Genomic DNA, 16,994 nt, shown 5'->3' with positions numbered 1-16,994 from the left:
TTGGGGACACAGAGATTCAAGAGAGGCAGAGCAGGAGGCAGCACACTCCAAACCCGAGGCAAGGGATGCAGGAAAACCCAGGACAACAGGAGCTCTGTGAGGAGCAAGCAGGGGGAGAGCTGGGAAAAACAAATGTAAAATGAACATTTAGGGATTATATTCCATGGCTGGGATTATGTCATGCTTAGCACCGATATCAGCTCCATGTACACATTACCTACTCCTTACATAAACCTTACAGAGCTCTCCTTGCAAAACACACCCTGGGCACTTTAGGGGTTTGTTTCTTGACGAAAGAGTAAAATGAGCTTTTTATTCCTCATTAATATTTGTACCCACACAATTACTTTTTCCTCAATGGCACACCCGAGGCCACTCAACAGCTCCAAATCCCAGTTCAAATGTGAATTCCCTTAGAACCTTAATAGATTTGCATTAGTGAATATTATTTACTGCCAGAACCCAGCATTTCTGACCTGCTGAACGTGGGACTGAAGGCGCTTGTTTGTCCAAACATTTGGGTGCCACGGGCAGGTTATTTGTGGCAGGGTGAGGTTTCTATCTCCAGTGTAACCCAAGTGATTTAAGGGATGGGGATATTGGATCCCTGTTTTCCACCCTGATGTTCCAAGTGCTGGCAAGACAAGGAGCAAGGAAACGGAGCAACAGCTCAGTTCCAGAACAGCACGAGCCCAAATCCAGAGCACGGAGGGGATAAAAATCCCAATGTTCCAATTCCTACCTTGTTTAGCTGAGTGCATCATCAGGGCTTTTGAGGAACGGGCACCATTTGTGCTGCAGCTTCTCCTCAGACTTTGAAGCACTTGGTAACCTTTAGTGATTTCATCACCAGGATTTCAAAAAGAAGGCTCATTTATCTAGTTTAAAACATTAAACTTTGCATTTTAGCTGTTCTAAGGGGGTTTTGCTTCTAGAGAGGGATTGTGAGGAATAAAAGCTCTGTTTGCAGGGTGGGGGGTGGCTGGTTTGATAATTCCATTTTAGTCCTTCCTTGGTTGAACCCTCAGAGACCTCTGGGCACAGTGACTGAATTAAAAGGTGTTATTGTTATTATTATTAATAAATAGGATTGTGCAGACCATAAAACACGCTGCACAACATGGAATATCTCAGCTGCAGAGTGCCAGGGCTTCCCTGCACTGCTTGGCAATGCTGAAACCCAGCAGTAAAAGCTCCATAAAGAATTTAAACCCAACTCAGTGGAGTTGGAGGCCAGTCCTTTGCAGGCTTCTGTCAAGAGCTTTTACTGCTCCTTTGCTGGGGCTTGTGGCTGCAGCTTTTTCAGGTTCTTGGTAGACCCTAAACTCTTAAAGCCTTGAATCACAACTATTTATCACCCATCAGGGAGCTACATAAAATGTATTTTCCTTCAGAGTGACTATTCTCATAAAAAAAAACTAATTTAAAAAGAAAGAAGACAATTAAGAATGTTTTTTAAAAACCTACACTACAGCCCAACTTAACAGGGATCCTTAAACCTGAAAAGTCTGACCCCCAAAAAATTAATGCCACCTGCAAGCTGTAAATATATGTATTATTTAATTTTTTTTTTCCTCAAGTATTTTCTTTGGCTGTTACATTCAGCTGAACAAGGCCTAAAAATTGTCAAACTAAATTCTTGTTTAAGAGTGGAGCTCTAACTACTGCCAGTTTGAGTGAAACACACAGCCAGGTTTGGGGAATACGTTTTATTTATCTTGGCTGCGGCGTGGGGTGGAACATTTTCCATCCCATCCGAAGGCAGTCAAAAAGGGGTTGAAATATTGCACAATAAAAGCCATTCATTATATCTGTCTCCTCTGCCTTCCAAAAACAGAGCTGCCTGACCAGCCCCAAAGCCGGGCAGGGGGCAGGAAGATGGGAGTCAAGGGGTCACTGGAAATAACCCAAGACTAACACCAGGTTTTTCAGGTCTGGCTTAGGGAATCTGTTCCATGCCCTCACTCCCAGAGCACACAGGTTTTCCTGCTCCCCCCTCCCAAGCCTGGCTAAAGTAGTTAATTGCTCTGTTATGCACAATTTACGGGAGTTAATTACAAAACTAATACATTAGGCTGCTTGTCTCCCAGTCACAGGCCCAGCTCCAGCTCCTCCGCTGGGACTTGGGGAAATTGGACCTTGTTTCAACTTAAAATATTTTGATTTTACTTCCTCATTTTAAAACCGTGTTGAAGGAATACCCCACTATTTTATATTTATTTCCAGTGCTCACCTACCTGTTGGCAGCTTGAAAATGCAATTTCTTTCCCTGCCCACTCCTGTTCCTGTATGTTGAAGCCATCCTTGCCCTTCTTCAGGGGAATTTCCCACCTTTCTCCACCTCCTTGTCCACAGCTCTAAGAATCTGTTGCTGTTTGCTTCCCTGTTCATCGCTAAAGTCTTTCCAGGTCTAAGAGAGTGAGGATTCACAGTGAGGAGGAGGAAGATTCGAGCACAAACTTTTAAACATTTCTAAACAACATCTGGCCCAGATGAACCCACAACAGTGACATTTATAGGCAGCACTCAGGTGTTTCAGCATCTTCTATCGCTCATTAGTCAGGAGAAAGTAGAGAAAAAGAAGCTGAAAACCAGATTTATTTAAAATTGGTTATTTTAAAGTGAAATAAATAAAGCAATACAGTTCTTGTTATTTTTTCCCCCCTGCTTACCATGTCAAGATGAGAACACTTGTCCTTCCCTTAACTCATATGGGAGAAGTTTGGTCATCTCATCCCCACTTTTATAACTTATGTGCACTTTAATTAAGGCAAAATATTGGCATAAAAGAATTCCTGGGAAACATTAACACTTTCCCTTGAAAACCTACTGGAGAACTTGGGGTAAGTGCTGTTCTTTGTACCTTGAGCAAAGTGAAGGAGAGACTTTTCCAACTGTGAAATAGCTGGCAGATACCCAGCTCTGAAAATCTATCACCACTGCACTTCACAAAAGTGATGTGTAATTACTCTCACTTATTAACAACATCATAATTACAGAGCAGCAAACAATCAGCCTTTCCAGGCCCAGCACTTGTCCTCCCTGCCAGTCAGAGCAGTAATTATGTGGCAAGCTGCTAAATGCAATTATTCACCAGTGCACACCCTGGGCTGGCTGGTACCTGCTGAAGTCATTTAAAGTCCACACAAATTAAAGTGGAGAAGTACTTTTAAACACAAATTCATCTTTATAAAAGCCCTTTGAAGGGAGAAGGGTCTCCCTTTGGAAGAGTAAGGAAAGAGAAGTGGCAATGCCATGGATTTATTTAGATGCCGCTACAAAACACAGGCTGAGCTGGAGCTCAGCACACAAAAATGGGATAAAACCACTGGAATCTCCTTCAGGCAGAGCTGGAAACCAGAACCTGATAAAGTCCTGACACCTCTCTGCTCTCACACCCCTTGACTTTATTTCTTATACCCACCACTAAGACAAGACACAGCTCCAGAAAAGCTGCTGGTCATTCTGAGGGAAATGTTGATTTTGGAAAAGCAGATCTGAACATGGCCCAGCACTGCTGGTCCCACTCCCTGTGGGACCCACAGGCACCAGGTGTAGGTTCCACAATTTCAGGAGTTCACTGAGGTCCTGCTCTGAGGCAGAGCAGGGGCTCAGGTGAGATCAGGGTGTTTAAAGCCCCAAGAAGCTGCACAGGCCTTGCATGAGGAGCTCTCCCAAATTCCCAGTTCCCCCAGCAGAGCCATTCCCCAGCTCCCCTGCTCCACCAGAGATTCCATCCCAGGGCTGGACTGTTCAGCAAGCCCCACATCAGCTCCTGCAACCTCCACAAGCAGAAAACACAGCCAGAGCCCTCCAGAGGCCACCCCAGCCTATCCCTACCCCAGGAAGGATCATCTGTCATTCCTGACAGGTATTTGTTTAATCTGCTCCTAAAGGCCTCCAGTGATGGAGATTCCACACCTCCCCAGGCACTGTATTCCCCTGCTCAGCTGCGAGAACTTTTCCTTAATGTTTAACAGAGACACTTTGCTCTGATTTAAACACGTTTCTTGTCCTTCTCAGGGCAGATATGGAGAACAGATTATTGCCCCCACCCCTGCACCTTCTGCACAGCTGAGGCCTTGCTCAAGTCCTCTCCAGATAAAGGAGATGAATTATTTTGAGGACAAATTCTATCCAGAGAAGGACAAAAGGAACTAAAAAGCACCATAAAGAAGTAGAAATATCTCTTGGAAAGAACTGCAACCTCTTCATTTCTTGTAGGTTCCCTTACTCTACAACTGCCATCAAGCCTCCACAAATAAGCCCTAACAACCCTTTTCCACCCAGCTGTGCCAGGAGGAAAATCCAAGCTTGGTTTTCCTCTCCTTACCTTTGTTCTTCTCTCTTCCTGCCTTCGCTCCCACCTTGAGCTGAAGTGCACCTGGGGAACCCCGAGGTGAGCTCCCTATGCTGCTGTGGCTGAACTCAGGACAGCAGCCCACAGAACGAGCTCTGGGCAGCAGCTGGGATTAAGCCCTCCTGTATCAAACACAGGAATTTATTGCCTCTTCCTCCAGGACAACTCTTTGATCTCACTATTCCAGTCTGACATTCGGGATGTGACAGCCCCAGAGTCACCCAGTGCTGGATTTGGTACCTAAAAGCTGCACAGAGACACCCAGACAGCTCAAGTACAACTTGACTCTGTTAAAGCACACAAAGCAATTGCCATCTAAAACTCACACCTGGTTCCAGCCCATCATCATTTCACTTTTCCAGTTTAATTCCAGTGCATGGTTCAGTTGCTTTGCTTTGAACAGTAGAAGTAGCAACTATGACTAATTTACTTACTCATTTTTAAGTTTTTAATTTTAGCCTTACTGAATTGATAAGCCTCTCAGAGATTTTGTCCATGATATTATCTTCCAGTTCCCTTCCGAGCAGAAAGCTCAGCCCAGCCTGCCCTCTCCTGGCAGCCAAGCACAGCATCCAACCCAGGAACTCTCCCCAGTCTGCTTCCAAACCTAACCCCAAAAGCAAATCCCCAGATCAAACATCAAGGCAACTGTTTTTGGAGGGCTTTAAGACACATAGATGTGGCACTTGGGGACATGGTTTATGGGCCACAGGGCAGTGCTGGACTCTGATCTTAAAGCTCTTTTCCAACCTCAATGATTCTGTAACTCAAACAGCACTTAAGTAGTGGAGTTTCTTTCAAGCTGCTTTAGGAATTCTTGTCTTGGGAGAAAGAGGCATAAAAATCCAACTGCTCTGGTTGCTTTCAAGCTCTATAAAAGCAGCCAAGTACATCAAGGATTTTATCCCACATCACTCATGGTAAAACCCAGGTCACAGAAGGGACTGTGCTGGACACAAAGCCATTTCCTGCACGCTGGCACTGGGATCACTCTGGGCTGGAACACCTCAGGATAACAAATGAAAGCAGCAGCAAACCTTGGAGCAGACCACCTCCAGTGTTCACTCTTTATTCCATTGTTCCAAGCAGAAAATGCAAACAGGAAGATGACAGGGTAAGGCCTGGCCAACGGCAGCTGGAGTCAGGACACACACACAAGGCTGGGAAGGAAGCACAGCTTTCCTGGTGAGGAATGGTTCTCTCCCCTCGGCCAATTTCATTTTCCAGGTGAATTTTATACATAATAAAGATTTTAAAGCTTTTTTTTTTTGTTTAATGGCCACCCTTTACATCAGAAAATTCATGAATTCTAACACAAAGTCCTACTTGAAGGAACTCCACCTCTGCTCATGCCCAAAGTCATTCCAGAAGATGGAAGCAAGTTCCCCACTTCCTCCTCTTCCCTCTCAAGAAGTGATTCCTTTATTATTTGCAGACAATCTCTTTCTGGTGTATTTTTGCAATCTAGAGGAAAATATAGGCAGATTTCAAGAGCAGTTTACAGGGAATGGTCAAGCACATGGGAAATAAACCCTTTGAGCAACTGTAGCTGGAAGGACACATCTTACACCATGGTTTAACTGCTAAAGATGAACCCACATTTATCTGGGAGAATTTTTTATTCTCTTCATTACCTGCCATAACTGTACCAGACCAGTGCTCTGAGCCAGTCTCCCACAGGTCAGATCTTCCAGCATTTCAGGCACCAAGACAAGGAAAATGAGTTCTAAGTTATCCAGAAAATGAGTAAGAAAATAAGTGAGGAATATAAGCAGGAAAGAGAAGAAAACTGCACTTGAGAACACACACAAGGCTCTAAGAGCCACCTTCACTTCAGAAAATCAGAGCTGCCGGAGACCTCTTTCAATTGTAGCTCAAGAGTTTCTGCTTCTTCCGAGTGTTTTTGGTTACTCCTGTCCTTCCCACACCCAGAATTTGTGTTTCTCCTTCTCTGGGTGGGAGCCCAGGGTGTTTTTCGAGCTGTGGCTTCAACAGAGGCTTCTCCTCCTGCCCCTCCTGCCAGGACCAGCAGCAGGAGGAGCAGAGCCCTCGTTCTCCTTCCCTGGGGCAGGGAAGCGGAGGAGGTTTTGCTCCCTGTGGTGAACATTCTCGGATCCTGCCAGGATGGATGTGCTGATGCTTCTCCTGGCTTTGGGAGCAGCAGCTGGGAGGGGAGGCTGCTTGGGAATCTCACTGAGAAGCTGAACCCATGCAAGTCCTTCACTTGCTGCATCCTTGCTCAGCCTCATGCTGCGCCTCACCCTGCCCTCAGCACCGGCACTGCTCTTCCTCCTGCAGGGCTGGGGGGATCCCTCCTTCGGCCAGGGAGCTGACAGAACTTCTTCCACACTGTAACAGGAAACTGCAACATCAGTCCCAGGTACTTCCAAGTTTCCAGCTGGAGGGAAGTAGAAGGCACTGCCGCTTCTTCTTCTTCTCCTTGCTGGATCACCTCTGACAGAATCCTTCTGAGGACACTCGGTTCTCTGGGCACCCTCCTGTACATCCTGTTGTTCCAGAATTTCCAGCCCACGTAGGAGATTTCCTTGTGATTCCTCCTTTTCTAACAAGGAACTGCTTTCTTTTGCTTCTTTTTCACGTGGAGTCTCTTCACCTGGCTGGAAATACTCAGCGGTATCCAAATCACCTTCTGCATCTGGCACAGTCTTTGAAAACTGGGGGGATAAAAAAAATAATTCTTAAATTTTTTTAAATATAGGCAAAAGATAATCCATGAGAAGCCAGTTTCAAACAGCTGAACTGGCTACTGTTCTCCTCACCAAGTCAGTTTCCCAAATCCCAACAACTGACAGGGAATCCTGCAGGCTGGAATCCGTTTCAGTGTGAGGCCAAACTGAGGTTGCTTGGGAAGCAGAGAATCCTGGAATGGCCAGGGTTGGAAGGGACCTTAAAGATGATCCCATTCCAGCCCCTGCCATGGGCTGGGACACCTTCCACAGGCCCAGGGTGCTCAGAGGCTCAGCTGAGTTCTGAATGCTCAACACCTCCTTCCAAGGATGGAGGTTCCACGGCCTCCAGGCTGCCTGTTCCACAGTTTATTCACTCTCTGGTTTTTTTTCCCCCCAAACATCACTTCTGTGATCCCTAAGCCCACCAGTTACCTCAGCAGCAGTGCCAGGAGCACACTCCAGGCTCCCTGGCACCTCAGAGTCTCCAGTGCCAGAGCTGGTGGCTGCTGCCTCCTCCAGGAGCCCAGGGCCTGGGCACACAGCAGCTGCACAGAGCTCCTTCCCTCGCACCCTTCCAGCCACTGGCTCCTGGGGAGTGTCCTTGCAGGCATTCCTGGATTTGGGATCACCCAAACCTGCACCCTCTGAGTGACAGCAAACACATGGTTACTTAAATGAATCTACAAATTCTTTTATGTATTACAAGAAAAGCTTCATAGTATTTTACTTGTTTTATATATTATATATATTATTTTACTTATTTACTTATATAAAAATAACCTTCCAAACAACCACCCCAGATAAACGGGGGAAAAAAACCCAACAGAAAGCTCTGCACATCCCTGAACTCCTCATGCCCAACTCACCAGCTTTAAAGGCTATGAAAATATCAGTACGTGAAGTAAAGTAGGGGATTTTTTAATCAGATTTACACTGGAGTCCAACAAGAATTGAATTGATCAGCTGGACATTAATAATCTATCAGATCCTCCAGCCTCTGCTATTACAGAAGCAATTAAAGGCAGAAAAGATTTCATGGGCTCATTACCAATGCACTCAAGGTAACCACAAACAGGTTTTTTATGTAACTGTTGAAATAAAACATCAGAAGAAACAGAGAGAAAAGCAAAATAAAACTAAAACCCAAATTACCTGTAAAAAGTGCATCTGCCTTTGGTGAGTTTGGAGATGAGACAGAAGAGAAAACCTCTGGAATTTCAAGGATAGGACTGAGAAGGGGTTTCTTGGAAGCCATTTCTCTTTCCCCATATAAAGATTTCTTGACTTTTTTCTTTCTTCTTCTCCCGTAGCTTGGGTATTTTGTTTTCTGAAAAGATTGAGAAAGAGAATAAAGCACAGTGAAATTTTAATCATCCATTACAGTATTTTTCAATCAGTGACCCCATTACTGGATTTTGATGGATGACAACTGCTCCCCCTAAAAGGAAAGTTCCACTTCTTCTGCCATCTACAGAATAATCTAAAAACTCAAAGCAAAGAAGAATGACTTTCCTAACATGGTTCTGCAAGAACTTGGTAAGAGAAGAATCACAAACTCATTTCTTGGCCCTCAAGTCTGAAAAGGGACCCACAAACACCTCTCTCCAAAAAGATCCTTTTTGCCCTACAAAAATTCAAGCCCTCAGGTCAGTAAGGAAGAGGGATGGGGCAGGAAACGCAGGGAAACAAGATGGGGATGACAAAGAAAAGTATTGGCAGCAACAGGAAGATCAAAATAATCCTGTAAAACACAAGGAGAGAGAAATAAAAATAAAAATAAAGGCAGAATTCAGCAAGTGCAGTGGTCGGCACTCACCTGGGTCTTTTTGGGAGCAGCTGTGGTTGGATTCTTCTGTCTCTGAATCTTGCTCCTTCTTGGATTTTTAGTGTCTTTGTCATTCTCAGTGTTTGTGGCTCCCGAGCTGCCACAATCAGCGTCCTCTGCCACTGCTCTGCACTGCTGAGGAACAGGATTTGGGGTGGTTGGGTGGCACCTGCTGCTCATAAAAACCCACCAGAGTCCAACAGGCACAAGAATCAAACTGGAATTAATTATATCTATCACCTCGTTAGGGGCTGACGGAACTGGAAATCAAACATTACAGACTCATTTCACACAGTACAATCCAGTCCTATCTGTGTAATAATGAAAACACTGTAAATTTTCATTGTCAGTTGTTTCTTTTAAGAAATACTTTTTTTATATTCCTCTATTTTTTCCCTTCCCCTCCCACCAGAGCTGTCCAACACTGAAACCTGAAAGCATTTCTTGTTGTACAATCAATTCTGTGCCTTGAAATTCCAGCCACCAAAACATTTTGTCAGACTGTTTGGAAAAGCTCCTGGAAAATTCAATAGAAATTGTCAATTTAAGTATCAGGCTGTATTTTTAATAACTGGAAAATCATTTCCACTGAAAAATCTCATTTCCTGAAGGCACTAACAGGAGGTATTTCCATATCCTGGACATAGATAATCCTCATACCTGAGGCTGCAAAAACACTTTTAAGCGTCAAGAGGGATAAAAGAGAACAATTCCACCTGAGGAAGTTCAAAAAAACCAAATAAATGTTACCACTAAAGAAACTCACCCTCCTTTTAGTAGAAGAAAGAGTTATCATGTCAGGTTTGTCAGTCTCTGCTACTATAAATGAAAATAAAAAAGGATTTTTAATCATTTCCAAGGCAAGTTAATCCCATTTTAAGGAAATTATCTATATCATTTCTGGTATTATGCACTTCAGCCACCTTAGTCTCAAGTAGAAACTTAATCCTGAGGAGCATCAAGCATGGCAAGATAAAAAAATTATACCTTGCTCTACAAAACACAGGAAAACTCAGCTTGTGAGGATTTGGTAACAATAATCAGCACAGTCACAGCTTTCATAGATAAATATGCACAGCCCACTTTCAACTCTTTTGCTGTTGGCTTGCTGTTTAAAAATCATAAAAATTACAGTATCAGAATCAAGATTCTAAAAAAAAACCTACTTTAAGCAGTAAAATATTCATAGAAAAATACCACAAGTGTAAATAAGATCCAATTAACCTGAAGTCAGGTAAACACTGCAAAGATCTTCAGAAGAAAGCATTGAAATTTAGATGCTACCATTCAAATTTTAGCATCATTGAAATATATCTTCTGTATTTAAAAAACCAAAACAAACAGACAAAAAAATAAACCAAACCCCTCAACTCTCAATTTTCAGGTACACAAAGATTCAGATAAAAACACAAGTTGGGGTTACCTTCTGCATTTTCAACAGGTGAAGGGGTTTCTACAGCAACAGATCCTTCCAGGAATTCTTGGAGAGGCTCAACACCTTCCTTCAAACAAAAAATGACATTTCTTAGCAATAAACTCTACCAGATATATCCTGAAAAACATCTTTTCCATCAGTGTTTGGAGCAGACAAAGCGGTTTTATTTTGTTTCCTTAAAGAAAACACCTTTGCTCTGGGTGGCAAAAAGAAACAGAGCATCAAAATATAAGAAAAAGTGAAGGGAAAAACACTTCAAGGTTCAGACACCTTCTAGAACACCTCCAGGCCAAAGGGCTGCTCAGAATTCCTAAAAACTCAACTTCTCAGTGTGACTCTAGAACTCCAAGCAGACGCTACTTTAATATTTCAGCAATTTCTTTGCAAAACCAAGCAGGCTGGGGGGGAATTACACAAGAATTGACCATTCACAGGGAGCAGAGGGGGTTTTGCCACTTCGAACAACAAACTCACATCATCCCAGCCAAAATCCAGCTGGGGCAAAGGCTCTTCAGAGAGGCCTGGCCTTGCACAGGGGCTCTGCCCCTGAGGACACCCTGGGGAGGCTCCTCTGCGTAAGGGGGTGTTGGCAGGCAGGGTCTGATCAAAGATTTCAGGGCTCAGAACTTCCCCAAAAGTCACTTTTTTCTTCTTTGGTGTTTTGGAGCTCTGACTCTCAGTTCTCTCTGTTGGAATAAAATGAAATAAACAGCTGAGTGAAGGGGAAGCTGGCACAGAGCAGAGGCTTTGCAAGGGATTTTAATATTCCCCTAAAAATCCCCACCCCAACAAACAGCAAAACACAACCTTTACAGGGCCTGTGAGGCCAGCCAGGATTTTCAGCCTCGATTTATTACACTATAAAAAAATTAAGGAAGAAACAGACTAAAAGTGACCACCTGTTCCCCACATTTCAGTTGAAAAGTGTAAAATTCCTTTAAAAATCAGGGATTCTATTCTGGTGTGCGAGGCTTTCTGAAGTTTTGGGGTGGCATTAGTTTTTTTTAATAGACATTCCTTTCCTTGGCAATCTTGTTTTCCATGTCATCAGCAGGATATGCATTCAGTGGTGATTAATGCATTCCAATAACCAGATTTAGCAAAGAGACAAAACCTTATGATCCCACATAATACTTCACCTATTAAAAAAAAAAGAAATAAAGAAAACCAAGGGGGTTTTTTTTCTTAGAAAGGGGAATCTGACCTGCTTGCAATGTTTCAAAGGCTTTTACACAATCAGAAACTGCAGCAGATCCACCTCCTCCTCTGTCAATGGCACTGTTGGAGTATTCCTGTCAAATTTAAATGATACAGTTCAATACAATTTAATTAAAATATTGTCCTCTAAGCAGCATTTAATAATCAATTGTTTTGTTTAAACATATCTAATTGTTTGCTGCATGAATAATACTCAAAAACGTTCATTTCAGGGAATGAACTGGGTGGGAAGGGACCTTAAATCCCACCCAGTGCCACCCCTGCCTTGGGCAGGGACACCTCCCACTGTCCCAGGCTGCTCCAACCTGGCCTTGGGCACTGCCAGGGATCCAGGGGCAGCCCCAGCTGCTCTGGGAATTCCATCCCAGCCCCTCCCCACCCGCACATGGAGGAATTCCTTTCCAATATCCCATCCATCCCTGCCCTGTGGCAGTGGGAAGCCATTCCCTGTGTCCTGGCACTCCAGACCTCTGTAAAGTCTCTCTCCATCTTTCCTGTCACCCCTTCAGGTCCTGGAAGGTACAATCAGGTCACCACAGATCCTCTCACAACATGAAAGCTCCAAGCAAAGCTTCCAAGATGACCAAGCAGCCTTAAATCATTTCCAAATCATTCCCAATGCCCATCAATCAGTCACCAAAGCATCTTTAAGCCCAAGCACTGAGCCAACCTCTGAGCTGTCCACCAGCTCCCTCCCGGGGGTTTTCTTCAGGATGGATCTCAGCAGGGAGCCGCTCTGGGAGAGGTCACTGCTGGGAATATTCCCTGTTCGAGGCGGTGTCACGGGGGCTTGGCTTCCATCCAGCATTCCCAGGCTCACACCTTCCACAAACCCAACCTTCCTTGTGCTGAGATCCGCCAGAGCATCGCTGCCCATGCCACCAGCGCTGTGCCCACACCTGTGGCCTTTAGAGCAAGCAGAGAGCAGTGACACTGAAAGGCTGAAGGAAAATTGAGAGAACTTGAGTACTAAAAACATGAGTTGTAGAAGGGCACACATCTCCACAGAACCTGTGCAGAAACATCCCCCAAAAATCCATCAGTCTGTAAATTCTGGCTTTCTGTGCCACATGCACATTTGCTATTTTCAGAAATTTATAAAACATACAAAAAAAAAAAAGGAGCACTGCATGAAGGAAAAGTTCCATCAGGTTTCTGCTGCATCCTAAATTGTAGACAAGATGACAAATACCAGCTGAAACACTTCCTGACAAATATGCCAGTATTTTTATTTCCTAATGAGAGTTTAACAAAGGTTGTAACAGTGCTGAATCCTCTTACCATGGCCTGTTTCCAGGATATCTCCAGTTACAGCAGTCTCCAAGGATTTAATAGGATTTTGCTGCTCATAAACCCATTCCTAAAGAAAAAGTTACAGGATTTTTACAACAGCACAAACTATGGAGGGTTTTAATCCCACAAAGATTTCAGAGTTTTCTCAATCATCCACTACTTCAGTTGAATTTATTTTCCCAAAGCACCCAGGCTAAATGCTTAGAAGGATGAGACATGGCAAATGAAAAAATTGCCTATTTTAATGTCTAATTGAGAAGTTTCTCCCCAGCCCAAAGCACCTTTGCAGCAGCAGGGCCAGTGACAGTCACAGCTCGCTGTGGGGACAAGATGCTGCAGATCCTGGGGCCACTCCTGCTGCTCTTGGTCCCATTCTCACTTAAATTTTCTTTCAAAGCAGCTCCTCTGTTGCCCAACATGAACTCTTCACTCCACTGCTCCAGGTTTGGCTCTTTTTTAAAAGGTGCTTTGTTCTGAGCTGCATCAATTAAAAATAAACAGAACCCAAACAAACCACAAAGACAAACTTCAGGTTTTTCAGTGAATTCTCTTTTTGTGTTTCTTCATCAAGAGGTGCAAAAAGTCAGGTAATGTTCTAGGCAGGGAGAAGAACACATTTTTTAGATCTACTTGGGAAATAACATTACCAAACCTTCAAAACAAAGTAAGTGATTCTTTTCATATAAATGTTATTAAGACCAGCAACAGCAGAGAAGTAAAATAAAAACCATTCTCAGTTTCATGGAAAGAAATGTGAAAACATTAATGCTTAGTGAGAAATACATCAAAGAGTACAAATACAGAAACTAAAACTAAGGAAAGAGTCACAAAAATACAAGTTTTCTGAGAAACCACTATTCAGGATGCATTAAGACAGTTTAAACAAACAAAACAAACCCCAAGCCAAGCGCAAACACCTGTGCCAAGCCTTGTAAAGGAAGAATATTTTGTTCTATAAGAAGTGTTTTTAGTTTCATACCTTTTAGCCTAAAGGAAGAGCTGATATTTAAGATCAATCACTGACCAGAATATTTAATCAACTTACAGGAACCTCCTTCCTGGGAAGCCTCCCCCTCAGCTTCTTGCAGGGATCCAAAGGAGGTCTGAAAAGCATCGATTTTGTCCTTCAGCGACCTCACATTTGCATGTTTGAAGGGACTGATCTGCCAAAACAAAATTAACCCCATCAGGCATTTCTTCCCTCACCAGTTGAGCTTTAATGTTTTGTATTGGTACTTTGAGATAAAATACAAAGAATGTTGTATTTAATCTGGCTGCAGTTGTAGCTGGATGGTAAAATAAGGAAAAAAGGAACTTCACCCAGAAATCTGTTCCATTTTATTGCATTTAATCTGTTCCTCTAGTCCAGAATTTGCTTTCTGACAGCCCGGGATAGTTCAAGCTATGAACAAATCTGATTATAACCAAGTCACTTGTGCTAAGATTGACTTGACTTGGGACCAGCAACACTTTCATTACACAAAAATGAAGCGCAGCAAACACAGGAAAGTAACAGAAGTTAAAATTAGCAGCAAGCTCAACACGGAGAAGAAATCCCAACCTCTACAGAGAGTAACCAGAACCTGGAACACCCCCTTATCCTGAAGGCAGGTGACCAAGGGACACCAGCAAATTAATGCCATGGTTATCCCTTCTGCTGGATTCTTCCCAAGACTTGCCTCCTCTTCTCCCAGCACAAGTTGGTTCCAGGAGGGAATTAAAGTCCCACCTCAGGTATTTGGGAAGGACTCTCACCTGTGTGAAAGCTTCTTTCTGCCTGCTGCTCCTGTGCTGGGCCAGGTACCGGATCAGGGTGTTGTTTTCTGGTGATCCCCTCAATCCAATGGTTGATCTTCTCCTAAATTTTAGTGAAGCTGGGGAAGTCCCTGAAAAGGAGACAACAAGAGAGGTTAAAAAGAAAAAGCACATCACCAGAAAAGTATCTTGTAATATCTAAAGCTTTAATGGTAATTTTTTAACATTTTTAAGGGTGATTAACACTACTTATTCTAAGATACAAAGTTACCTGCTCAGCCCAAGAAACCTCCCTGAACAATGAAATTAAGTGCCTAAAACCAGGTTAACATTTAACTAATCACAAACCAAGTCCGTCTTTTAGTTTTTCAATTGCTTGTTAAGGAAGTGTCTACCAATACTGGCAGAATTTGTCTTGCAATTCCCTTGTGAAACTCAGACACAACCTCCGGTGAAGAGAGGTAAACAGGGAGCATCCAACTATGTAGGATATATCCTATAGAGTCAAATGGTATAATGATCCTATATATGGGATATCCTACAAGGATGTTGCAGCAACAGCCTCTCAGGGTGTGCTCCTGGGCATATTCAAACTCTGATCACCTGAACCTGCCCTAAATTGGAGCTTTTTGGCACGAGGTTGGACTAAACAACCTGGAGAAGACCCTCTGAGAAGGACAAAAGTCATTTGTCACCCCAGCCTCACCCGTGGGTCGTTTGGTACAACTTTCTTGAGCAATCCCAAACTCAGCAGTTGTCACAGCAGCAGAATAAACAGGTCTTTTCCTCTGTTCACATAGTCCAAAATCAGGTTCCACTTTGTCCCTCTCAGGGGTGGAGTAGAAGTCATTTCCCAAGGGAACAGCTTGGCCACAGGAAAAATCCTGCTTCGTGTCCAAAGGCAAGGGGATTTCACTGAGCACCTCCCCCCCGAGTGCCCCAAAACAGCTCCCAGGGAGCTGCCAGCTCACACCAACCCCCCGGGGGTGACACGAATCCTCCTCGGGGCCTTTGGGGCACTTCAGGGCACGTTTTTGTGGCCGTGTCTGGCTCCCATCAGTGAAATTCTCCTTCTTGGATGGTCTGATGACTTTGGATTTGGTCACTTTGCAGCTCTTCTGGTCTTTTGACAGAGGGAAAGAGGCCTTGTTCTTCTCTTCAGGACAACCACTCTCATTTTCTTTAACTTTCAGGGGAGTTTTAGATCCTCTGAGCATTGTTTGTGACTTCTTTTAAGGAACATTCACTCAGCCTTTGCTCCTGTAATTACAGATTCCTATTAAAAAGAAAAATAATTAGTATTTGCTAAGAGCAGAGCTCACTAGCATATTCAAGCTTCTCCCAAACCCACATTTTTCCTGGACAAGGTGTTTAACAGCGGGGTGGGAACAGAAATCTATCCCCCAAAAGCTGCAGGGAAAGGACACAAGGGGCTGGGACAGAAAGAAAAACACAGAACAATAAAAACCCACATTATAGACAGGATAAAGAGACACAAGGCTGTGATTTCCCTCTGCCAAACTTCACATTAGTATAAAATACATGCAGGAAATAATTAATCACAGTCACAGAGTGACTGTTTTGCTCTGTTACAACAAATATTAGCAGTTTAATACTATTTTTAATAATACTAATTAGTATCAGCAGAAAGAGAAGGCAAGTCTTGGAAAGCAACCAGCACAAGAAACAACATTAGTAATGCATTTTTTTTAACACCGCTAACTTTTAACCAGGAACCTTAAAAGGCTGATCCTTTTTTGCTGTTAAGTCTCTTGAATTTGAAGCGAATGACGTACAACTCAGTAACGTGACTCTGAAACTTCGCTTCTGCAAATACATGCACTTTTAGAAAAAAAAAAATCACCACAATTACGCTGCCTAACAACGCGTGAGCAACCTTTTCCTTTCTTTTTTTCCCTTCCTTTCTTTGTGCTTTCAGGCCTCAGCGGAGGAGGCCGATGCTCACAATTACAGCCACCAGACGAAGGAAAAACACCCAACCCGGGGCTCCCTTGGCCTGTAGCACCCCCTGGGCGCTCGCACCCCGCGTACCCCCCGCAGCCTCCCGGACACCCCCGAGGGTTCCCAGCTCAGGGTTCCCAGCTCAGGGTTCCCCGCCCAGGGCTCCCCCACCACGCCGCCCTCACCTCGGCCCCTCACCCGCCGCGCCCGGCCCGCCTCACACTTTCAAACCGCGCCACGCCCCCGCGGATCCCTCCGCGCCCCCGCCCCTTCGCCCACCCCCCGCGCCCACCGCAGCCACCGCGGCTCCAGCGGTACCGCAGCAAGGGCGGATCGTGGGGGGCGACCCCGCCCCGCTGCTCTGCCCGGGGGTCCGCGGGGCTTGGCGGGGATAGGGGAACTCTTTGAGCCGGCGGAGGGATCGCGATCCGTTAGGTCACAGCACCGCTCTGGTAG

General features: G+C 44.3%; 1 protein-coding gene across 1 annotated transcript; it reads right to left on the bottom strand.

Annotated features, from left to right (window-relative positions):
- Nucleotides 1–5,394: 5,394 nt before the first annotated feature.
- Nucleotides 5,395–16,846, bottom strand: CDCA2 (cell division cycle associated 2). The gene is given in 17 exon segments (XM_039564437.1): nt 5,395–6,353; nt 6,355–7,035; nt 7,483–7,694; nt 8,203–8,377; nt 8,867–9,010; nt 9,642–9,694; nt 10,299–10,377; nt 10,785–10,996; nt 11,515–11,602; nt 12,199–12,434; nt 12,810–12,888; nt 13,103–13,299; nt 13,867–13,984; nt 14,577–14,707; nt 15,283–15,852; nt 16,314–16,403; nt 16,831–16,846. Coding segments are annotated over 15 exon segments (3,081 nt in total). The 5' UTR covers nt 15,794–15,852; nt 16,314–16,403; nt 16,831–16,846; the 3' UTR covers nt 5,395–6,188.
- Between the last annotated feature and the right edge of the window lie 148 nt (nt 16,847–16,994).

This window comes from Corvus cornix, chromosome 22 (genome assembly GCF_000738735.6).
Source record: "Corvus cornix cornix isolate S_Up_H32 chromosome 22, ASM73873v5, whole genome shotgun sequence".
NCBI classification, from domain to species: domain Eukaryota; kingdom Metazoa; phylum Chordata; class Aves; order Passeriformes; family Corvidae; genus Corvus; species Corvus cornix.
The sequence above is the reverse complement of the archived record's forward strand: the minus strand, read 5'-3'. Positions and strand labels throughout refer to the sequence as shown.